Here is a 20,855-nt window from a genome sequence, read left to right as displayed (position 1 = left end):
TTCATTTTAAAAACGTAACCCAGCGATTGCATTAAGAACTAATTTGTCTTTCAATTGCTGTCCAACCTGTATTCTTTTAGTCAAGTTTATGAATAGTTTTCGATTAGAATAGGTGCCTCTCCAAGATGGCGCCGGACAGATTGCTTGAGGTTTTGGACACTATTCTCATTGTATAAGCACGATTTGTGCCGCTAAATATGCACATTTTCGAACAAACTCTATATGCATTGTGTAATATGATGTTACAGGACTGTCATCTGAAGAATTCTGAGAAGGTTAGTGAAAAAATGTATATATTTTGTTGGTTTATACGTTATCGCTATTTTTGCCTTGAATCAATGCTGTTGTGATGTTTGCTATTGTGGTAAGCTAATATAACGCTATATTGTGTTTTCGCTGTAAAACACTTAGAAAATATGAAATATTGTTGGATTCACAAGATCTGTGTCTTTCATCTGCTGTACGCTGTGTATTTTTAAGAAATGTTTTATGATGAGTAATTAGCTAATACACGATGGTCTCTGTAGTTATTCTTGTCGCTTTGGTGAGAGTTGTGATGGTGGCTGCAATGGTAAACTATGATTTATACCTGAAATATGCACATTTTTCTAACAAAACCTATGCTATACAATAAATATGTTATCAGACTGTCATCTGATGAAGTTGTTTCTTGGTTAGTGGCTATTTATATCTTTATTTGGTCGAATTTGTGATAGCTACTGATGGAGTAAAAAAAAGGTGGAGTAAAGAAGTGGTGTCTTTTGCTAACGTGGTTAGCTAATAGATTTACATATTGTGTCTTCCCTGTAAAACATTTTAAAAATCCGAAATGATAGCTGAATTCACAAGATGTGTATCTTTCATTTGGTGTCTGGACTTGTGATTTCATGAACATTTTATTATATGATATCCCTGTGGCTTTAGGCTAGGCTATGCTAGTCAGCTTTTTTGATGGGGGTGCTCCCGGATCTGGGTTTGTGAGGCGTTAGAGGTTAAGGAGCTTTTTGGTCCTAGACTTGTGTCGTGTCTTTGCTGTCATTAAATTGAAGACTTATAGTTTTTATCAAAGATTCTCTGTAATTAGGGATTACGCATCAACTGATTAATAACGTAACTAATTAACTATGAATTTGGGGCACCAGGGAAACTGTTCAGATTAAAGTTATAATTTCCCAATATAACCTTTCAGATATTTTCATATCTGATCAATAGTCTTCTGATTAATGATTTATTTATTTTACCTCACGTTAGTCTCATTCCAAACATCGTAAATTGTTGGTTATCTGCACGAACCCAGTCTTCACTATGAGTCATCCATACATCAATTGCCTTAGTAATAAATAAATAATTTAAGTAATTCACAGAAATGCATAAACAAACAAACTTAAAATTGTTACATGAAATGATAGGAGAGATATGCCCTAGTGGGCTGAACCGGCATGGCGGCTTGTTAGACAAAGGGAAAATTGGGGGTCAACTAAGAAGTCACTACAGAGTTCATAATTATAACAATTGACATGCTAATCCTTTACACATGAACGCTCACTCATTCGGGAACAATTCCAATCTATATATATATATATATTTACACTCAGTGTGTCATCTTGATCGCTGGAGAAAAGTTAGTTTCTGTTGGAGAGTTGTCTGTCTCTGTCTTGGTTATTGTGGATAGTTCAGAGTGACATTCTTTATAGAATGGATGTTTCGGTGGTTTTCGTTCTTCGCGTACAATGATACCGAATTCCTAGCTGCAGACTAGTAGTCAATATCAAAGACTTGTTCTTATTCGTCTAAGAGTTTAACCACGTGGTATGATTAACAGATTCAGCAATGGTATTCAACCTTCGATCTCTTCCTATAGAGAAAAAACATGGTCTAGTGATAATTTCTCAAGTTGGGTTTTTATTAGGAATTGCCGAAAGAGGCTGTCCCAGGATGTCTGACCCAACTGGGCTCTGGGGCGGGTCCTCGGATTTAGTTCAAATCAAAAGGGAATTGTATTTTTCTTCATTAACCTGATGAGGACACTTTGGGGGGAAAACGTGCCCAATTTAAACGGCCTCGTACTCAATTCTTGCTCGTACAATATGCATATTATTATTACTATTGGATAGAAAACACTCTCTAGTTTCTAAAACCGTTTGAATTATATCTGTGAGTAAAACAGAAATCATTTGGCACAAACTTCCTGACCAGGAAGTGGAAAATCTGAAATCGATGCTCTCTTCTGGGTCCTGCCTATAAATGGGCATGATACCTATTAGTATACATGCACGTCATACACCTTCCCCTGGATGTCAAGATGCAGTGAGAGAAGAAATGGAGTGTTTATCTTGGTCTGAGATGGAATACGTCCTCTTGGAATGACGTGTCACCCATTTCCTGTTTTCAGGATGGCGCGACGTTGGACCTGGATTTGCCTTCTGAATAGCTTTCGTTATAGGCGACTATTATCTCCGGCTTTGATTTTATTTGATACATGTGACAATATCATCGTAAAGTATGTTTTTTCAATATAGTTTTATTAGATTTTTGAAATTTATTCGGGACGTTAGGCGTGTTGCGTTGTGTGCCTTTGTTCAGAAAGGAGAGCTTCGCTCTTGGCTAGTGCGCTTGCTAATTCAAGAGGGAAAATGGACGTTCTAAATCCAAACAACGATTGTTCTTGACAAAGGACACCTTGTACAACATTCTGATGGAAGATCAGCAAAAGTAGGACCCATTTTATGATGTTATTTCATATATCTGTCGAACTGTGTACTATTAGTTTTGCGCCCAGGTTTTGGGCACTCGGTCGACATAACGTAAGCCTTATGTGGTAATGAAGTTATTTTTAGAATTCTAACACGGCGATTGCATTAACTTCTTGAGAATACAGGGGGTGCTGTTTTCGCATTAGCATAATTTCCTCTACAGATTAAACTGCCTCTTATTCAATTATTGCTCTTACTATATGCATATAATTAATACCATTGGATAGAAAACAATCTATAGTTTCTAAAACCGTTTCAATTTTGTCTCTAAGTGAAACAGAAGTCATTTGACAGCACTTTCCCTGACCAAGAAGAAGAATGCAAGATGTGTATGCTCGCTTCAACGCTCTGCCTATATATGGTCACGCCACGTATGACCCGAAACACACTTCATTCGTCTTCCTCTGGGTGTCAAGAGGACGTCAGAGGAGAAATTTGTTTATCTTGTACTGACGTGAAATAAGACCTATTTTTTTGGCGTGACCGACAACTTCCGGTTCTCTGAATCGCGCGATTTGGAAGTGCGATTGTCTACAGTTTTGCTGCCGTTACGGATGAAAACTATCTCCGTCTCGAAGTTTGTTTGATACATGTGACCATATCATCTTAATGTATGTTTTTTCAATATAGTTTAATCAGATTATTTGAATTTTTTCGGGAGTTTTGCCGTGTTCCGTTCTGTGAGTTATTTTACTTTGGACAGAACCGTGCCAGTCGACCAGTACCTATGCTAAATGAAGAGGGAAAGTTGCCATTATGAATGGATTGAACGACTCATCAGGACTAAGGACACCTTGATCAACATTCTGATGAAAGATCAGCAATAGTAAGACCCAATTTACGATGTTATTTCATATATCTGTCGTGCATGTGAACTGGTCGGGGGCGCCCAGCTGGTTCTGGCTGGCGTGGCTATGCTAATTTAGCGCTACATTTTGTTTTCGCTATAAAACATTTAATAAATCAGAAATATTGTTTGGATTCACCAGATGTTGGGCTTTCAATATCTGTACGCTGTGTATTTTTTCTGAAATGTTTTAAGACAAGTAATTAGTTATATGACGTTGGTCTCTGTAATTGTTCTGGCTGCGTCGGCACTATTTCAGATTGCAGCTGCAATGTAGAACTGTGATTTATACCTGAAAAATTCACATTTTTCAAAAAAAACCTATGCTATACCATAAATATGTTATCAGACTGTCATCTTATCAGACTGTCAAGTTGTTTCTTGGTTAGTGGCTATATATATTTTTATTTAGTCGAATTAGTGATAGCTACCGACGCAGGAAAAAACTGTTAGAGTAAAAAAATTGTGTCTTTTGCTAACGTGTTTAGCTAATAGATTTACATATTGTGTCTTCCCTGTAAAACATTATAAAAATCTGAAATGGTGGCTTTATTCACAGGATCTGTATCTTTCATTAGGTGTCTTGGACTTGTGATTTAATGATATTTAGATGCTACTATTTAATTGTGACGCTATGCTAGCGATGCTAATCAGTGTGGGGGGGGGGGGGTGCTCCCGGACCCGGGGTAGGTGCTCGGTAGAGGTTAAGAACTAGTGTATCTATCATTTCCTATACAACATGTATTTTTTTGTTATGTTTATGAATAGCTATTTGGTCAGAATATGTGTGTCAGAAAAAGTGTCAGAAAAAAATCCGGACGTTGTGGGAAAAAGTAGCTACGTTAGCACAATGTATAACCACTGATTTCAGCTCTAAATATGCACATTTTCGAACAAAACATAAGTGTATGTATAACCTGATGTTATAGGACTGTCATCTGATGAACCTTATCAAGGTTAGTCAAAAATTATATATATTTTGCTGGTGTGTCACGATCGCTAACTTTTATTGCTGGGAAATGGCTTGTGTTTCTGGCTATTATGGTAAGCTAATATAATGCTATATTGTGTTTTCGCTGTAAAACACTTAAGAAATCGGAAATATTGGCTGGAATCACAAGATGCCTGTCTTTCATTTGCTGTACACTATGTATTTTTCAGAAATGTTTTATGATGAGTATTTAGGTATTTGACATTGGTGTCTGCAAGCCAGCAGCATACCACCCTGCATACCACTGCTGGCTTGCTTCTGAAGCTAAGCAGGGTTGGTCCTGGTCAGTCCCTGGATGGGAGACCAGATGCTGCTGGAAGTGGTGTTGGAGGGCCAGTAGGAGGCACTCTTTCCTCTGGTCTAAAAAAAATATCCCAATGCCCCAGGGCAGTGCCCTGTGACACTGCCCTGTGTAGGGTGCTGTCTTTCGGATGGGACGTTAAACGGGTGTCCTGACTCTCTGAGGTCATTAAAGATCCCTTGGCACTTATCGTAAGATTAGGGGTGTTAACCCCGGTGTCCTGGCTAAATTCCCAATCTGGCCCTCAAACCATCATGGTCACCTAATAATCCCCAGTTTACAATTGGCGCATTCATCCCCCTCCTCTCCCCTGTAACTATTCCCCAGGTCATTGCTGCAAATGAGAACGTGTTCTCAGTCAACTTACCTGGTAAAAAAAATAAAAAATATTATGGCTGCTTTCGGTGCAATTTCTGATTGTAGCTGCAATGTAAACTATGATTTATACCTGAAATATGCAAATTTTTCGAACAAAACATAGATTTATTGAATAACATGTTATAAGACTGTCATCTGATGAAGTTGTTTGTTGGTTAGTTTGGTTGGTTCTTGGTTAGTTAGGTTGGCTTTGTGCATGCTACCTGTGCTGTGAAAAATGTCTGTCCTTTTTTGTATTTGGTGGTGAGCTATGCTTGCTGTTTTCGCTGTAAAACATTTTAAAAATCAGACATGTTGGCTGGATTCACAAGATGTGTACCTTTCATTTGCTGTATTGGACTTGTTAATGTGTGAAATTTCAAAAAAATATATTTTGAATTTCGCGCTCTGCCTTTTCAGTGGAATGTGGGAGGAGTTCCGCTGGCGGAACGCCTGAGCAGTAAAGGTTAAATATTACACAATTATACAAACAGTATCATACTCACTCATTCATTTTATACAACAATTAGATGTAAACCTCATATCTGAGGTTATTATATAAACAGCGGTATGGTAATGTAGCCACACAGTCTCCCATGAGTTTCCCGAGTTGTGACAAACGGACATGTTAATAGATGGAATGTTCACCGATCTTTTATACTTTTTCCGGAACATGAAATCTGTTCGTACCTCAAGTTCTGTGAGGTGGAAGAAAACCCTTTGTCCTGAAAGTTTACCCTCTCGCTAATACTGTTTGGCCATGAGGAGATTCTCAGGAATTTACAACGTCTCTCTGTGACCACAGCATGGGTTGAAGGAGGAAAGGGGGGGGGCAGGGAGTGGCAGGGAGCGGGGGATGGGATTTATGTACCTAAAAAGGCAACGTCATGACACTTGGCACTCCGGTACCGTTTGCTGTGCAGTAGCAGAGAGATCAATCTGTGACTGGAGTCTTTGACTATTTTTTGGGCCTTCCTCTGACACCGCCTAGTATATAGGTCCTGGATGTCAGGAAGCTTGCCCCCAGTGATGTACTGGGCCGTACGCACTACCCTCTGCAGCGTCTTACGGTCATCATATGCCGAGCATTTGCAATACCAGGCGGTGATGCAACCGGTCAGGATGCTCTCGATAGTGCAAATGTAGAACTTTTTGAGTATCTGGGGACCCATGCCAGTCTCCTGAGGGGGAACAGGTGTTGTCATGCCCTCTTCACAACTGTCTTGGTGTGTTTGGACCATGATAGTTCGTTGGTGATGTGGACACCAAGAAACTTGAAACTTTCAACCCGCTCCACTCTCAGCCCTGTCGATGTTAATGGGGTCTGTTCGTCCATCCTTTTCCTATAGTCCACAATCAGCTCCTTTGTCTTGCTCACATTGAGGGAGAGGTTGTTGTCCTGACATCAACCTCTCACACATGTGTGCGTGTATATATGTATGTATGTGTGTATGTGTGTGTGTGTGTGTGTGTGTGTGTATGCGTGTGTGCGCGAGTGAGTGAACCACAATCACCCAATCACAATTACTAGGATCATGAAAAAAGACATCCAAATTCCACAAACCTGTCCTTAATGAATCAAAGCTGGATAAAGGTAAAACTCCAATCAGGCCATTCCATAGCCCTGCTCCATGGCAGCCCTGCTCTCGGTCCTGTCCACGGCAGCCCTGCTCTCGGTCCTCTCCACGGCAGCCCTGCTCTCGGTCCTCTCCACGGCAGCCCTGCTCTCGGTCCTCTCCACGGCAGCCCTGCTCTCGGTCCTCTCCACGGCAGCCCTGCTCTCGGTCCTCTCCACGGCAGCCCTGCTCTCGGTCCTCTCCACGGCAGCCCTGCTCTCGGTCCTCTCCACGGCAGCCCTGCTCTCGGTCCTCTCCACGGCAGCCCTGCTCTCGGTCCTCTCCACGGCAGCCCTGCTCTCGGTCCTCTCCACGGCAGCCCTGCTCTCGGTCCTCTCCACGGCAGCCCTGCTCTCGGTCCTCTCCACGGCAGCCCTGCTCTCGGTCCTCTCCACGGCAGCCCTGCTCTCGGTCCTGTCCACGGCAGTACAGTGACCCCATATGTGTGCTAGCTGCTGTGAAGCATTCTGGATTCTCCCTGGGGTGGCATGGCATCAGTGGAGCACAGACTGTGTCCAGCAGAGCAGAGCAGGATGCTAGGCTAGGAGAGGCCATACCAGAGCACAGCTACACTATACTGGGTCAGGGTCTCTCCCTTCTCTTAACACCCCATTAGCCCAAGTATACTGTCAGTCTCTTCTCATTTCCTAATCTCAAGCACAAAGAAACATAGCAGGAGGGCGTAAGCAAATATATTCAGTGCTTCTAAGTATGATATTGCATTTAACGCTCACATCACACTGTTTTGGTTGAGAGGGATAAGGGGCTTATGAAAAGCAACATGCACGCACAAACTTACACGCATTTCACATTTACACACACAAACACAATTGAGAGAGGGAGAGAGAGAGAGCGCAATTCCAACATCACATTATGGTAAAAACCTTCCAAGCCCACTCCTTTCCCCTCCCTCCCTCCCTTTCCTGCAGCTGCCTCCATTCCCTATGATTTCAGTTGTTTACCCCCTTTGTTTCTGGTGGAGGCCTTTGAACAGGAGAGCATGGCATTGTGAAGGGGAGTGTGTGCTAAGCCCTGCACCCGTGTGTTTATCTGCCTCTCCCAGCTGGGCTCCTGGGGGAGGGATGAGGCCTGGGAGAGAAGCTGGGATGAGGGCTAGGATGGAGACTAGGAGAACACTGGGGAAAAAGCTAGGATGACGCTAGGACAACGGCTGGGGAATGATTATGTTTTTTGTCCTTCTAGAGGAAATTCTATCCTCACAGATCACCACAGTTAGTTACACATACACACAGGGCTAGGATGGAGACTAGGAGAACACTGGGGAAAAAGCTAGGACAACGGCTGGGGAATGATTATGTTTTTTGTCCTTCTAGAGGAAATTCTATCCTCACAGATCACCACAGTTAGTTACACATACACACAACAAGGTACATCCCTCACCCCCATGAAAACATACATGAGATACATAAATTATAATGAGGGCTGGGATGAGAGCTGGGATGGACTCAACGAGAAGGAAGAACGAAAGCAAGGGAGAAAATAGAAAACAAGGAGAGGTGAGAGTGAAATGGTGAGAACGAGTGAGCGTAAGAAGGAGTATGGGGGTTGGCAAACAAGGAAGTGGTAGATGGAGAGGGATCAAGTGCAGAGTAAAGATGGAGATCATGCTAAGGACACTGTGTATTGAGTCAGTTTCACTGAGGAGCCTCAGCACAGCATTCATCAGCAACACTTATGTTCCCTCAGGCACCGTAGACGCTGCTATCCACCTGCTCTATTCAAGACGTAGGCGTCGCAGCATGAAGTACCCACTTGGGGAACCAAAAGCCTGAAATCTTCTCTCTTACAACTGCAGAAATCTGGGACAGTCTTTATCAAGAGGAGAGGGAAAGAAAGGACCATGTTTTGAACCATCATTACAATAGTCATATAAAGGGTCAACACAACCACCCTGAGAGCCAGGAAGCCAGCTATTACAACATTATTACCACTGGGGTTAGACAAACTAAACAGGGACATGATCCTTGCTACAGCACCTCTCGCCTACTGTTACAGCACTGTAACACACGTAAGTGTCTATATGGGTATGTGATGATAAAACATAGCCTCTGAAGAAAGTACAAACAATACTGCCTATCAAGGGCTTTCCCCCCACACATGTTTCCATGCTTTGCCTGTCTCCAGTGATACTGTGTCTGTGTGTGTGATAAAAATATCCCTTCTCCTCCACTCGAGTGGAAGCATTATCTACAATCCACAGTTTCCTCCTACGTGGTCCGTCAGTGTGGTAACATGAGAAATTTTACGCTAGCTAGTTACAAAATATAACGGCAACCGTCTTTCAAAAACTGTCAGAGACAACAGGGAGAATAAACTAAATCACATTTACGCTTGCGCTTAATAAAATACAAAATGCCTAATGTAGAAAGCTACAAACGGATCTGTTTTGGAAAAACGATTTTTCTGCCTTTAAATGGTCTAGATCATCGTGAGCCTCCATTTTCAATTAGTTCCTTTTTGTTCATAGTCCTCTTATTTATACCCATTTAGTCTTAAAAGAGGACAATCTCAGATATCCAATACTGTACTTAAAAGTGATTTAGTGACATAACTAGCCCAATATACACTGTGAAAACAATCTGATCAAGACACTATGGTAGAATCAAGTTTTCATGGAAGTTGATTGTGCTACATGGTGAATGCTTTGTGCCCTGCTTAACCTCTCTCTCTCTCTCTCTCCTCCCCCCACATATTTCTGCAAGCTTGACTGACCACAAGCAAGCAGAAAATCGCAAATTATTTTATAACAGGGCTTCTTCATGCTCCTCTTCTCCTCATGGGGTTTCCATGGCTACTTGGTCAGGTGACCTAGCTGGAGCCAATCCCCTGCCCTGCAGTCACTGTCACAGCAGTTAGTCAGCCTCGGCCACACGACAAGGAAATGTTACGACTGTGTGTGTTTGTGTGTTAGTATGCATACACCACCCAGCAGTGGTACAGTGTTTAATGTGTGTGGATGGTAGGACAGCAGATATATGTTTACCAAAAAAAAGAACTATACACACATGTTTGTATGCATGTATGTATATAATGTATTTTTATTTATTATTGTACCCTAACCCTACCCCCCCTCCCCAAAATGTAGGCTTCTACTCCCAGCTTATACATAATATATACATTTTAAGGACACAATGTATTTTATAATAGTATTTTACAATAGTAATCCTTCAGCTACCATCAACCCCTCCCATCTATCTCTGAAGACCATCCAGTTTGATTTATATTTGCCATATATTTCTAACTGTGTTGTTTCACAAGTTCTGAACCCATATACATTTTACGGGCACAGTATATTTTGCATTAGTTATCTTGTTGTTTTTAGTCCCACTCAACCCCTCCCATCTATCGCTTAACACCATCCATTTCTTTTGCCATATATTTTTCAACTGTGCTGTGATGTTTCACAAAAGTTCTGAACCTTTCTATTCTCATAGTTTCTACAGATTTTAAATGAAAGATAACAGCAGTTATTTTTGTGTGTATGTGAAAGTGAATATTTGTGCAAAAACCTATGAGTGAGAGTTCCAGTAATTGTATTATATGTAAGAGTGGACACTTTTAGCAGAATGTCACTTTACATTTCATATTACTGGGCATGTCAAATTCTCTCTCTTTACTAAAGAGATGAGACACAAAAGTGTGGTGTTCACACCTACAGTATATGCCCACTGGACCCAGATGTCAATTCAACATCTATTCCACGTTGGTTCAATGAAATTTCATTAAAATGACATGGAACCAACGTTGATTCAACCAGTGTGTGCCCAGTGGGTGTTCACCTTGATGAGGCTGTTAATACTATTTGCTTTTAACACAATGGTATATGATGTTACAGAGCTACAAACATTCCACAAATATAGTGCTTTTTGGGTAGTGTAATTGATTTTTTTTTAATTAAAAATATGTATTTCACCTAATTAAAACAATCTGTTATAAAGAGCGTAAAGAGCATAAAAAAACATGTTTTCACTTAGTGCCAATTAAGTGCCAAAACAGGGTTGACAATTGTATCTTAAATCAGCCATAAATTCCTTTGTGATGGGGGAATGGAGGCAACAGGGAGGGGCAATTGAATGCAAGCGTCACAAAAACATTAAATTGTAAATTTAAAAAAAATCCTACCTATCTATCTATGGGTAACAGTGCTGACGTGTTATACTTGACACACTCAGTTTTCCACCAGAAGAAAAAAAAACTGAAAATGGCCAAAAATAGTACAACCAGCTCATCTGCTTTAACACTATGATTTGACTAATAAATGTTCAATGTGTCTTCTGAAAAGTTTTAAAATTAGAGTTTCACTGTATTAAAACAAGAGTTCCGTTCACGTAACAGGGTTGACCTGAGGAACAAACGTAAATTAAATCACATTAAATAAATAATAATCTTCAGAAATTACTTTGTCAAAATAACTAGGGCTTTACAATGATGGTGAAAACTTGGGGAAATGTTTGGGGTGGTGGGTTAAAATCTTCCTAGAAGACAGAAAAGGGTGACATGTCAAATTTGCAGATTTTTGGCATTTTAGCAAGTGTTAATTCATACAAAAAAATAAAAATAAAAATAAAAAACTCGGATTTATTGAATTTGACCAATCACTTAAATCTAGAATTTGCTTCCTATTCCGCAACAAAGCATCCTTCACTCATGCTGCCAAACATACCCTTGTAAAACTGACCATCCTACCAATCCTCGACTTCAGTGATGTCCTTTACAAAATAGCCTCCAAAACCCTACTCAATAAATTGGATGCAGTCTATCACAGTGCCATCCGTTTTGTCACCAAAGCCCTATATACTACCCACCACAGCGACCTGTACACTCTTGTTGGCTGGCCCTCGCTTCATACTCGTCGCCAAACCCACTGGCTCCAGGTCATCTACAAGACCCTGCTAGGTAAAGTCCCCCCATATCTCAGCTCGCTGGTCACCATAGCAGCACCTACCTGTAGCACGCGCTCCAGGTATATCTCTCTGGTCACCCCCAAAACCAATTCTTCCTTTGGCCGCCTCTCCTTCCAGTTCTCTGCTGCCAATGACTGGAACGAACTACAAAAATCTCTGAAACTGGAAACACTTATCTCCCTCACTAGCTTTAAGCACCAGCTGTCAGAGCAGCTCATAGATTACTGCACCTGTACATAGCCCATCTATAATTTAGCCCAAACAACTACCTCTTTACCTACTGTATTTATTTATTTATTTAGCACCCCATTATTTATATCTCTACTTTGCACTTTCTTCCACTGCAAACCAACCATTCCAGTGTTTTTTTACTTGCTATATTGTATTTACTTCGCCACCATGGCCTTTTTTATATTTATTTATATATATATATATATATATATTTTGTTTTCCTTCACCTCCCTTATCTCACCTCACTTGCTCACATTGTATATAGACTTATTTTTCACTGTATTATTGAATGTATGTTTGTTTTACTCCATGTGTAACTATGTGTTGTTGTATGTTGAACTGCTTTGCTTTATCTTGGCCAGGTCGCAATTGTAAATGAGAACGTGTTCTCAATTTGCCTACCTGGTTAAATAAAGGTGAAATAAAATAAAAATAAATAAAAAAAACATCAGAACCTTCTCAGAGCTGATCTGTTTGGTCAAAATACCAATGAGTAAAAAAATATATCAGACTTGCCTGTGTAAATGCATCCCATGTGGTTTATATTAAAGGGACTTCATTTAATAAAACAGGCTTTTAAAATTCAATATTGGTGCACAATTTCTACTCCAGACCATTAGACTACACTCTCCAACCTTTCCCCTGTAGGGTTTCACTCACTGATCGATGTTGAGAAGAGAGTGGCATTGGGCATGATCTCTGCTCCTCGCTCCAACGAGAGGCTGTGCCAACAAAAAGGAAGGGACAGGTCAACCTTCTCCTGCCTGACTCACAGACCGAGACGAGCCCAGAGACGTGAGCTCCCCTCTGACATGATGGGTTAGCATTAGCAGAACTAAGTTACAGCCTAAAACTCCATCCACATCACATGTGGACTGTGGAGACACACACATGCATACGCCTGCCCGTCCACAGAGACAGACAGACAGGAGACACACAGTAATATTGTAATACTGTTGTATTGTAATATTGTACATTTTATATTGCAAATTTGAATTAATAGAGTAATAATGTAAGTGTCTTGTATGATGTATTGTTTTAATCCTCTTTGGACCCAAGGAAGTGTAGCTGCCATAACGGTAAGTAGTTTGTAGTTATCTCTCTGTACTTTTCTCCGTTCATATTTCCCTCGATCCTGACTAGTCTCTCAGTCCCTGCCGCTGAAACACATCTCCACAGCATGATTCTGCCACCACCATGCTTCACCGTAGGGATGATATTGGCCAGGTGATGATTGGTGTCTGGTTTCCTCCGGACGTGACGCTTGACATTCAGGCCAAAGAGTTCAATCTTGGTTTCATTAGAACAGACAATCTTGTTTTTCATGGTCTGAAAGTCCTTTAGGTGCCTTTTGGCGAACTCCAAGTGGGCTGTCATGTGCTTTTACTGAGGAGTGGCATCCGTCTGGCCACTCTACCATAAAGGCCTGATTGGTGGAGTGCTGCAGAGACGGTTGTCCTTCTGGAAGGTTCTCCCATCTCCACAGAAGAACTCTGGACCAAGGAACTCCAAGGAACTCCCCGACCAAGGCCCTTCTCCCCCGATTGCTCAGTTTGACCGGGCAGCCAGCTCTAGGAAGAGTCTTGGTGGTTCCAGACTTATTCCATTCAAGAATGATGGAGGCCACTGTGTTCTTGGGGACCTTCAATGCTAAAATTTCATTATGAGGTATTGTATGTAGATTAATGAGGAAAATTACAACCCAGAGTTACACATGGAATAAACAAATGAACAGTCAATAATACAATAGAAAAGTCTATATATAGTGTGTGCAAATGAAATAAGATGAGGTAAGGCAATAAATAGGCCACAGTGGCAAAATAATTACAATATAGCAATTAAACACTGGAGTGATAGATGTGCAGATGACAATGTGCAAGTAGTGATACTTGTCCCCTTGCTAAATAACAATATGGGGATGAGGTAGTTGGGTGGGCTATTTACAGATTGGCTATGTACAGGTGCAATGATCTGTAAGCTGCTCTGACAGCTGATGCTTAAAGTTAGAGAGGGAGATATAAGACTCCAGCTTCAGTGATTTTTGCAATTCGTTCCAGTCATTGGCAGCAGAGAACTGGAAGGAAAGGCGGCCAAGTGTTGGCTTTGGGGGTGACCAGTGCAATGTACCTGCTGGAGCGCGTGCTATGGGTGGGTGTTGCTATGGTGACCAGTGAGCTGAGATAAGGTGGGGCTTTACCTAGCAAAGACTTATAGATGACCTGGAGCCAGTTGGTTTGGTGACGGATATGTAGTGAGGGCCAGCCAATGAGAGCATACAGGTCGCAGTGGTTGGTAGTATATGGGGCTTTGGTGATAAAACGGATGGCACTGTGATAGACTACATCCAGTTTGCTGAGTAGAGTGTTGGGGGATATTTTGTAAATGACATCACTGAAGTCAAAAACTAACAAAAAAATATATTTAAAAAATAAACACGTTACACAAACAACACACTGACATGAAACAGAGTCAATAACACCTGAGGAATGAACCAAGGGGAGTGACAGATATCGTGAAGATAATCAAGGAGGTGATGGAGTTCAGGTGAGTGTCATGAGGCGCAGGTGCGCGAGACGATGGTGACAGGTGTGCGGGATAATCAGCCGCCTGACGACCTAGAGGCCGGAGAGGGAGTATACATGACACCTACAGGACGGTAGCACTCCAGGAACAGGGTTTGAGAGCCATGGTAGGCTATTCAATAGGCTACTGTTGGTACAAACTTTGATTGAAGAAATGATGACGTCACATACATATTTTGTGCGCTCCCTCATCTACAAAATAGGCACTACACCACTGCAAGTAATATCTTAAGTAGGTCTTTAGCCGTGAAGTCTGTATGCTGCATGTGTTCCCTGCTGGCTTCATCCATCTGAGCAGAATCCAAAATGCAACCGTCACTTGCTCATTACGAACAGGGTAAATAAAGGACCTTGAATGACAGCACCATAGACAACTCCTCCTTTCACCGGGAGACTTCCAAACACTATTTTGATCTGCCGCTGACCACGTTTTAGCCTTCTCTATTTACATTGTGCCGTAGCCTACACTTGGATTAGCCTACACTGTAATTCCTTAAACTGGACTGGATTATTTTACCGCACCTGCATTGCAATCCAATGAATGCACGATTTATGCAATAAACAAAGATATGCTACAGAAGACTATATAGGTCCACTAATACAGGACTAGTAAAGTCAGAGTGCACTACTTTTGTGATTTTTTTGGCAACAGCTAATGGAGATCCTAAATAAATACTCAATACATGGGCCTTAATACAAGCCCTACTGTCTCTGGAAGTCAGTGTATTTGCATTCTGTTGATCTGGTAAACTTGAACTCAGAGCGTTGCTTGAACTATTGTTTTGTTTGTTTTTTACATCAGCTCTGTATGCAAATATCCTTCGGATAGGAATGATATATCTCTAAAAGCAAATTATCTTCCAGGGAGGTAGTCATCAAAACAAGTCCAACAGTACAGTCACTGTAGTATTGAAGCCTGTTGGGAGTAAAAACAGACCCAAACCACAACGTGGTCAGTACAAGGACGTGATTGCACCCACATGTGTTTCCCGGGTGATAAGCCTTGGGAGAGAGATTCATTCTCCCTAGAGAAGTTGCATCTTTTCACCAATCCCATGACATTTAAAAGCAAAAAATTATATGAAATGGAAATTCCTCTTTTGTAGTACTGCCTAATTTGCATAACAATGGATGCTTTTTGGCCCCTCTCTCACACTCTACTCTGCTCTATAAGAGGCAGTGGACCGGGGTCAATCTCAAAGAGTAGATGAAAACTTGACATATGAACTTTGTAGCATTGCCATTCTGAACAGGTGTCGATTAGCAATGCCAGGTTTGAGTGGGAATGCATGCCGAGTGCAAAGCTTGTGATTTGTGAAACCAAAACAGCGAAAGCACAACTTCTGTATGGTTCTGTTTTCTTGAGCCTTACCAACATGTTGCCCTATGAAAACAATAATAAATTGTCTTGTTGAGAAAAACCTACAGTAGCTGAGACAGGTGTATTAAGTTTCAGTCACACTGAAGTCACAGATCCTATACTGATATCTGATGTGACAAGCCATACAAATCCATATATGTTTGTCAGTGACACACTAAGATTACAGTAGATTATTAATAGGTACAAAATGTATGGATTTTTCTGCCATTTAAATCCTTGGGCAGGCTGCCTAAGCATTTTTTAGACTGCCTAAGTGCAAACAGTGTAGACTTAAATGACTAAAACCAGATATAAAGAACGTAGAAAAGATAATGGACCTATATTTGTTTAATAATATCATCTTTGAGAACTAGCAATCACCAAAATAAAAGCTAGACAGTCAGGGAAAATAGAACATTTTGCAGTTTTGATTTTTTTGTTATTATGTCTGACAGCATTATTCATGGCAAAATACATAGAATTGCAGGAAATTATCTTTAAAATTGCAACATTTCCTTCAGCTCCACAGCAAAATGTGTAGAATTGTATCAAATTAGATTAGAATTAGAACTTCACAAATGTCTCTCAGCTCCAAGGAGAAATGTGTAGAATAGCAGGAAATTGCCTTAAAATGCAAATGTCGTTACACCGCCAAGATGGGGCCTCTAAAATGCAGCCGCGACAACAAGCCAACTGTGGGCATTGCCACACCCACCACCTAAGCCTTTTTTTGATCCATAAAAAACACTGCACCTCACTTACATATACACCGACACATGCACGTACACAGAGACGAACACACAACGAGGAGCTAGGGCACATCTTAAAGCGCAGCTTCTGCATGACTTGGGAATGGGAAGTTTACAGGTGTTTGGAGAATTGTCCGCCAGATACTGACAACGTGCCAGAGAGCCAGAGCTGCAGCTTCGGAAATGCATGGGAGATTATTATTTACCATAAAGTAGTGTGAAAGTATCAGGTTTTGACGACTAGATGCCGCTGTTCCTGCTATATTAAATAGATCACAACATTTCTTTTTCAACTTTGGGTAGAACACGAATAGATTTGGCTCATGATTGGTACACTAGGGCTCCTGAATGGCGCAGCAGTCTAAGGCACTGCATCTCAGTACTAGAGGTGTCACTACAGACCCTGGTTCAATTCCAGGCTGTATCACAACTGGCTGTTACTCGGAGTCCCAGGGCTGTGCACAATTGGCCCAGCGTCGTCCGGATTAGGGTTTGGCTGTCATTGTAAATAAGAATTCGTTCTTAACTGGCTTGCCTAGTTAAATAAAAAATAATGAAAATAAATTGTGTGGTAATCCTCACAAGTCCTCCATGAAAGCAAATCCTTTTGTCCTTCTCTTAGCAACCTAATACTGACTGACTGCTGAGGGCCCTATCCTGGCAAACAAGGATAATTTGGTGCAAAAATACACTCAGAACTTTCAGAAGCATAATAATATACTTCAGTCAAATTCAACTTCTTCCTATTTTGATGATCTTTGAATGCATTTGGACATATGACTTGAGCAACAGATTATCACACACTCCTCAGGATTCAATGTTGTGCAGAATGACCAAGACAACGGCCATCAGAACTGCTAATAAGAATCAGTAATAGTAAAGGTACTGAAGATGACTTGGTTTCACTTACATCGCAGTCATCTCTTTTTTTTCTGACCCTGGCCACTCATACTAATTAAGCTGAACCAATTTAACCACTGAGCATCCGAGTGTGTCAGTGGGTTGGCTGTCTCTGTGTCACTCTGCTCCTGATGGGAAAGATGCTGTTTCCTCCTCTATTCCTCTGCAGTGTTTCAACACACTCGTAGAGTGAAACTATCGTCTCCATGTCACTGTGACACCACTACATGCTCAGAGCTCTGTCAGCCCTTGCCCCAGAAGCCACCAATTTCAAGCTGTTTGTGTGTGGGTGTGTGTGTGTGTTCTGCCAACAGTCACCATATACTGAAACATCAGTCAACCAATGACTGCCTACTGTTATATATTTTTTAAATACTTCAATTCAACAGCTGACCCCTGTTCCATGTCACTGTTGTAATTTAGATAAGCAGGCCTAAATAACATTGTAAAAAGTCAATACAATTGTGAGAGCTACTTATGATGGAATTGTAGGCGACATATGTTAATTTGATATCCCTTCATGCTTTTATTTTGTTATTTGTAAATCGACAAAATATATAATGCCACAGCTACCCATGATTACAATGGAATTATGGAACCAAATACATACCAGTGACTTGCAGTGTTTTGACGTGAACCCCTAATAAAAGACAGCTTGCTGTTGAAACGTTGGTCAATACATTACTGCATCAAAGCTACTAGAGTGCTGCTTTTCCTTTACTGTTTATCCATATGTGACAGGATGCAATTCGTTCCATGAGAGCACGCACGCACGCACACACACACATACATACATACATACATACACACGAGCTCTGACTGACAACGTTTTGGATCACCTGCCTGCTATTTTAGACTGACCCGCAAATATCACCGTGAATAACCGTTACACCTAAACAACCAATGTGACCAGCCTCCCAGTGAAGACGAAGTAGTAGCCACACTAGCGTTATGTAATAGAGCAGCAATTCATTACATAAACTTGAACCATTTGGTCAATGTAAAGCGAATTGTTCACACGCTGATTGAACATGCGCTGTGGAACATCACTATAGACGACACAGAACGCAATTACGAAAATGAAAAGTTTCACCTGAGAGTAATGGAAATGAATGAAAACTAAACGTACAGGATAGCCTAACGCTACACTCAAAAACACAGCAAGCCCGCTTAGGTAGGCAAAACAAACACGTAATTATGAAAGCTCACAGGGGTTCAGTGAGCAAATGCAAATATGACTGCAATGTATACAGCTACGCTGTATATCGGCAGACACTAATAATTAGGATCAATAAATTGACTGGCTACTGTAAACATGTTATCATTCAGTTAACTCAATCAAAACAAATAAGTGTTTCTGCAAACACTCAACTTACCCATTCCAAAACGCGGATAAATCCAAGGGGTAATTTAAGCACCTGAAACGTTCCAACAGACACGAGCTAAGGGAATAATGACAACAACAATGACATGGAAACAAAAACTATATTGTTAATCAAATAGCCATAACTATTAGTATATCATTTGACACATTTGAATACTGGCCTTTTAACGCACATTATTTTGAGACCTGACAAAACCCCATTTACAATCAATAAACATACCTGGTTAGCTGATTCCATTTTCAAAATACTTATCTACTTGTTCAGTAAGACGTAAACAATTTTATAGTGCTACCCAAACCGACTGATGTCTTGCCTCGCGCAAAAGACTCTCGGCTTTAATTGCTACTGCACGGAAAACCCCGAGCTCTCTTCGGCTTGTTGAAAAATAAAACACCATAGAGACAGACTGGGATTGGCTTCACGGAAATTAACGATGGCGTCCACATTTGCCGATTGTAACGGCCTCTCCACCCCACGTCGGAGTTGGTTGAGGGGATGTGATTGTATCTCTCGTGTATTAATATTGGATCGAGGCACCACGCACTGTAAGGTCATATAAGTAGAAATATGCAGTACCAGTCAAAAGTTTGGACACACCTACGCTTTCAAATCAAATCAAATTGTATTTGTCACATATGCCAAATATAACAGGTGTAGTAGACCTTATAGTGGAATGCTTACTTTACAAGCCCTTTTAACCAACAATGCCGTTTTAAGAAAATAAGTATTATGTAAAAAATACATACACTACCGGTCAAAAGTTTTAGAACACCTCCTCATTCAAGGATTTTTCTTTATTTTTACTATTTTCTACATTGTAGAATAATAGTGAAGACATCATAACTTTGAAATAACACATATGGAATCATGTAGTAACCAAAAAAGTGTTAAACAAGTCAAAATATATGTTATATTTGAGATTCTTCTTCATAGCCTTTGCATTGAAGACAGCTTTGCACAATCTTGGCATTCTCTCAACCAGCTTCATGAGGTAGTCACCTGGAATGTATTTCAATTAACAGGTGTGCCTTCTTAAAAGTTCATTTGTGGAATTTCTTTCCTTCTTAAAACTTCTTGTCAATATGGGGGCGCTGTTTCACCATTGGGAAAAATAGTGCCCAAATTAAACTGCCTCGTACTCAATTCTTGCTCGTACAATATGCATATTATTATTACTATTGGATAGAAAACACTCTCTAGTTTCTAAAACCGTTTGAATTATTTCTCTGAGTGAAACAGAACTCTTTCTGCAGCACATTTCCTGTCAGGGAGTGAGATTTCAGAAATCGAGGTCCCTGTTCTAAGGTCAGTTTATAAGTCCCCATGTAAGCCATCGGGCTACATGCACTGCATACGCCTTCCTCTAGATGTCAGTAAGCTGTGAGAATTTGAATGGAGTCGATTGCGCAATCTGGGACCTTATATTAGACCGTGGAACAGGAAGTACCGTCCTTTTCAACGGTGCGCACGGACCAAGAAGACATCACAATGACGTCCTGCAAACGCTTTCGTTTTAGTAGTTCTATATCTCCGGTCATGTTTTTATTCGTTATAGGTGTTAAAGACATCATAAGGTAGTTAATTTAAACCGACTTATAGCAGTTTATAGCAGTTTATTGCGATTTTCCTGGATTTCTTTGTGACGCGCTTCCACTAGTTGGGCACCTCTCCAGTGGGTGGCTAACGTTTAGCGGCTAATTCGACCGGACAAGAGGACATCTTTCAGCCAAAAGACGATTGTTTTGAAGAAAGGACACCTTGCCCAAGATTCTGATGGATGCTCAGCTAATAGTAAGCAGTCTTTATGCTGTTAATTCATTGTTCTGTTGAAAAAAGTAAAATGCATGAGACGCCATTT

At 40.9% G+C, this 20,855-nt stretch overlaps 1 protein-coding gene across 1 annotated transcript in view; it reads right to left on the bottom strand.

Moving 5' to 3' along the window:
• The window catches only part of LOC129851019 (synaptoporin-like), a 44,699-nt gene extending 25,190 nt beyond the window's left edge, over positions 1 to 19,509 (bottom strand). Inside the window, exons 1-2 of the mRNA XM_055917176.1 lie at positions 19,217 to 19,509; positions 18,989 to 19,054 (exon numbers count right to left, since the gene is read on the bottom strand). Of these exons, the coding sequence (XP_055773151.1) occupies positions 18,989 to 19,054; positions 19,217 to 19,234 (84 nt within the window). The 5' untranslated portion in view covers positions 19,235 to 19,509. The remainder of the gene's footprint in view (positions 1 to 18,988; positions 19,055 to 19,216) is intronic.
• Between the last annotated feature and the right edge of the window lie 1,346 nt (positions 19,510 to 20,855).

The sequence above is a fragment of the Salvelinus fontinalis genome, chromosome 3 (assembly GCF_029448725.1).
Source record: "Salvelinus fontinalis isolate EN_2023a chromosome 3, ASM2944872v1, whole genome shotgun sequence".
In the NCBI taxonomy this organism is placed as follows: Eukaryota; Metazoa; Chordata; class Actinopteri; order Salmoniformes; family Salmonidae; genus Salvelinus; species Salvelinus fontinalis.
This window is presented reverse-complemented; position numbering and strand designations above follow the sequence as displayed.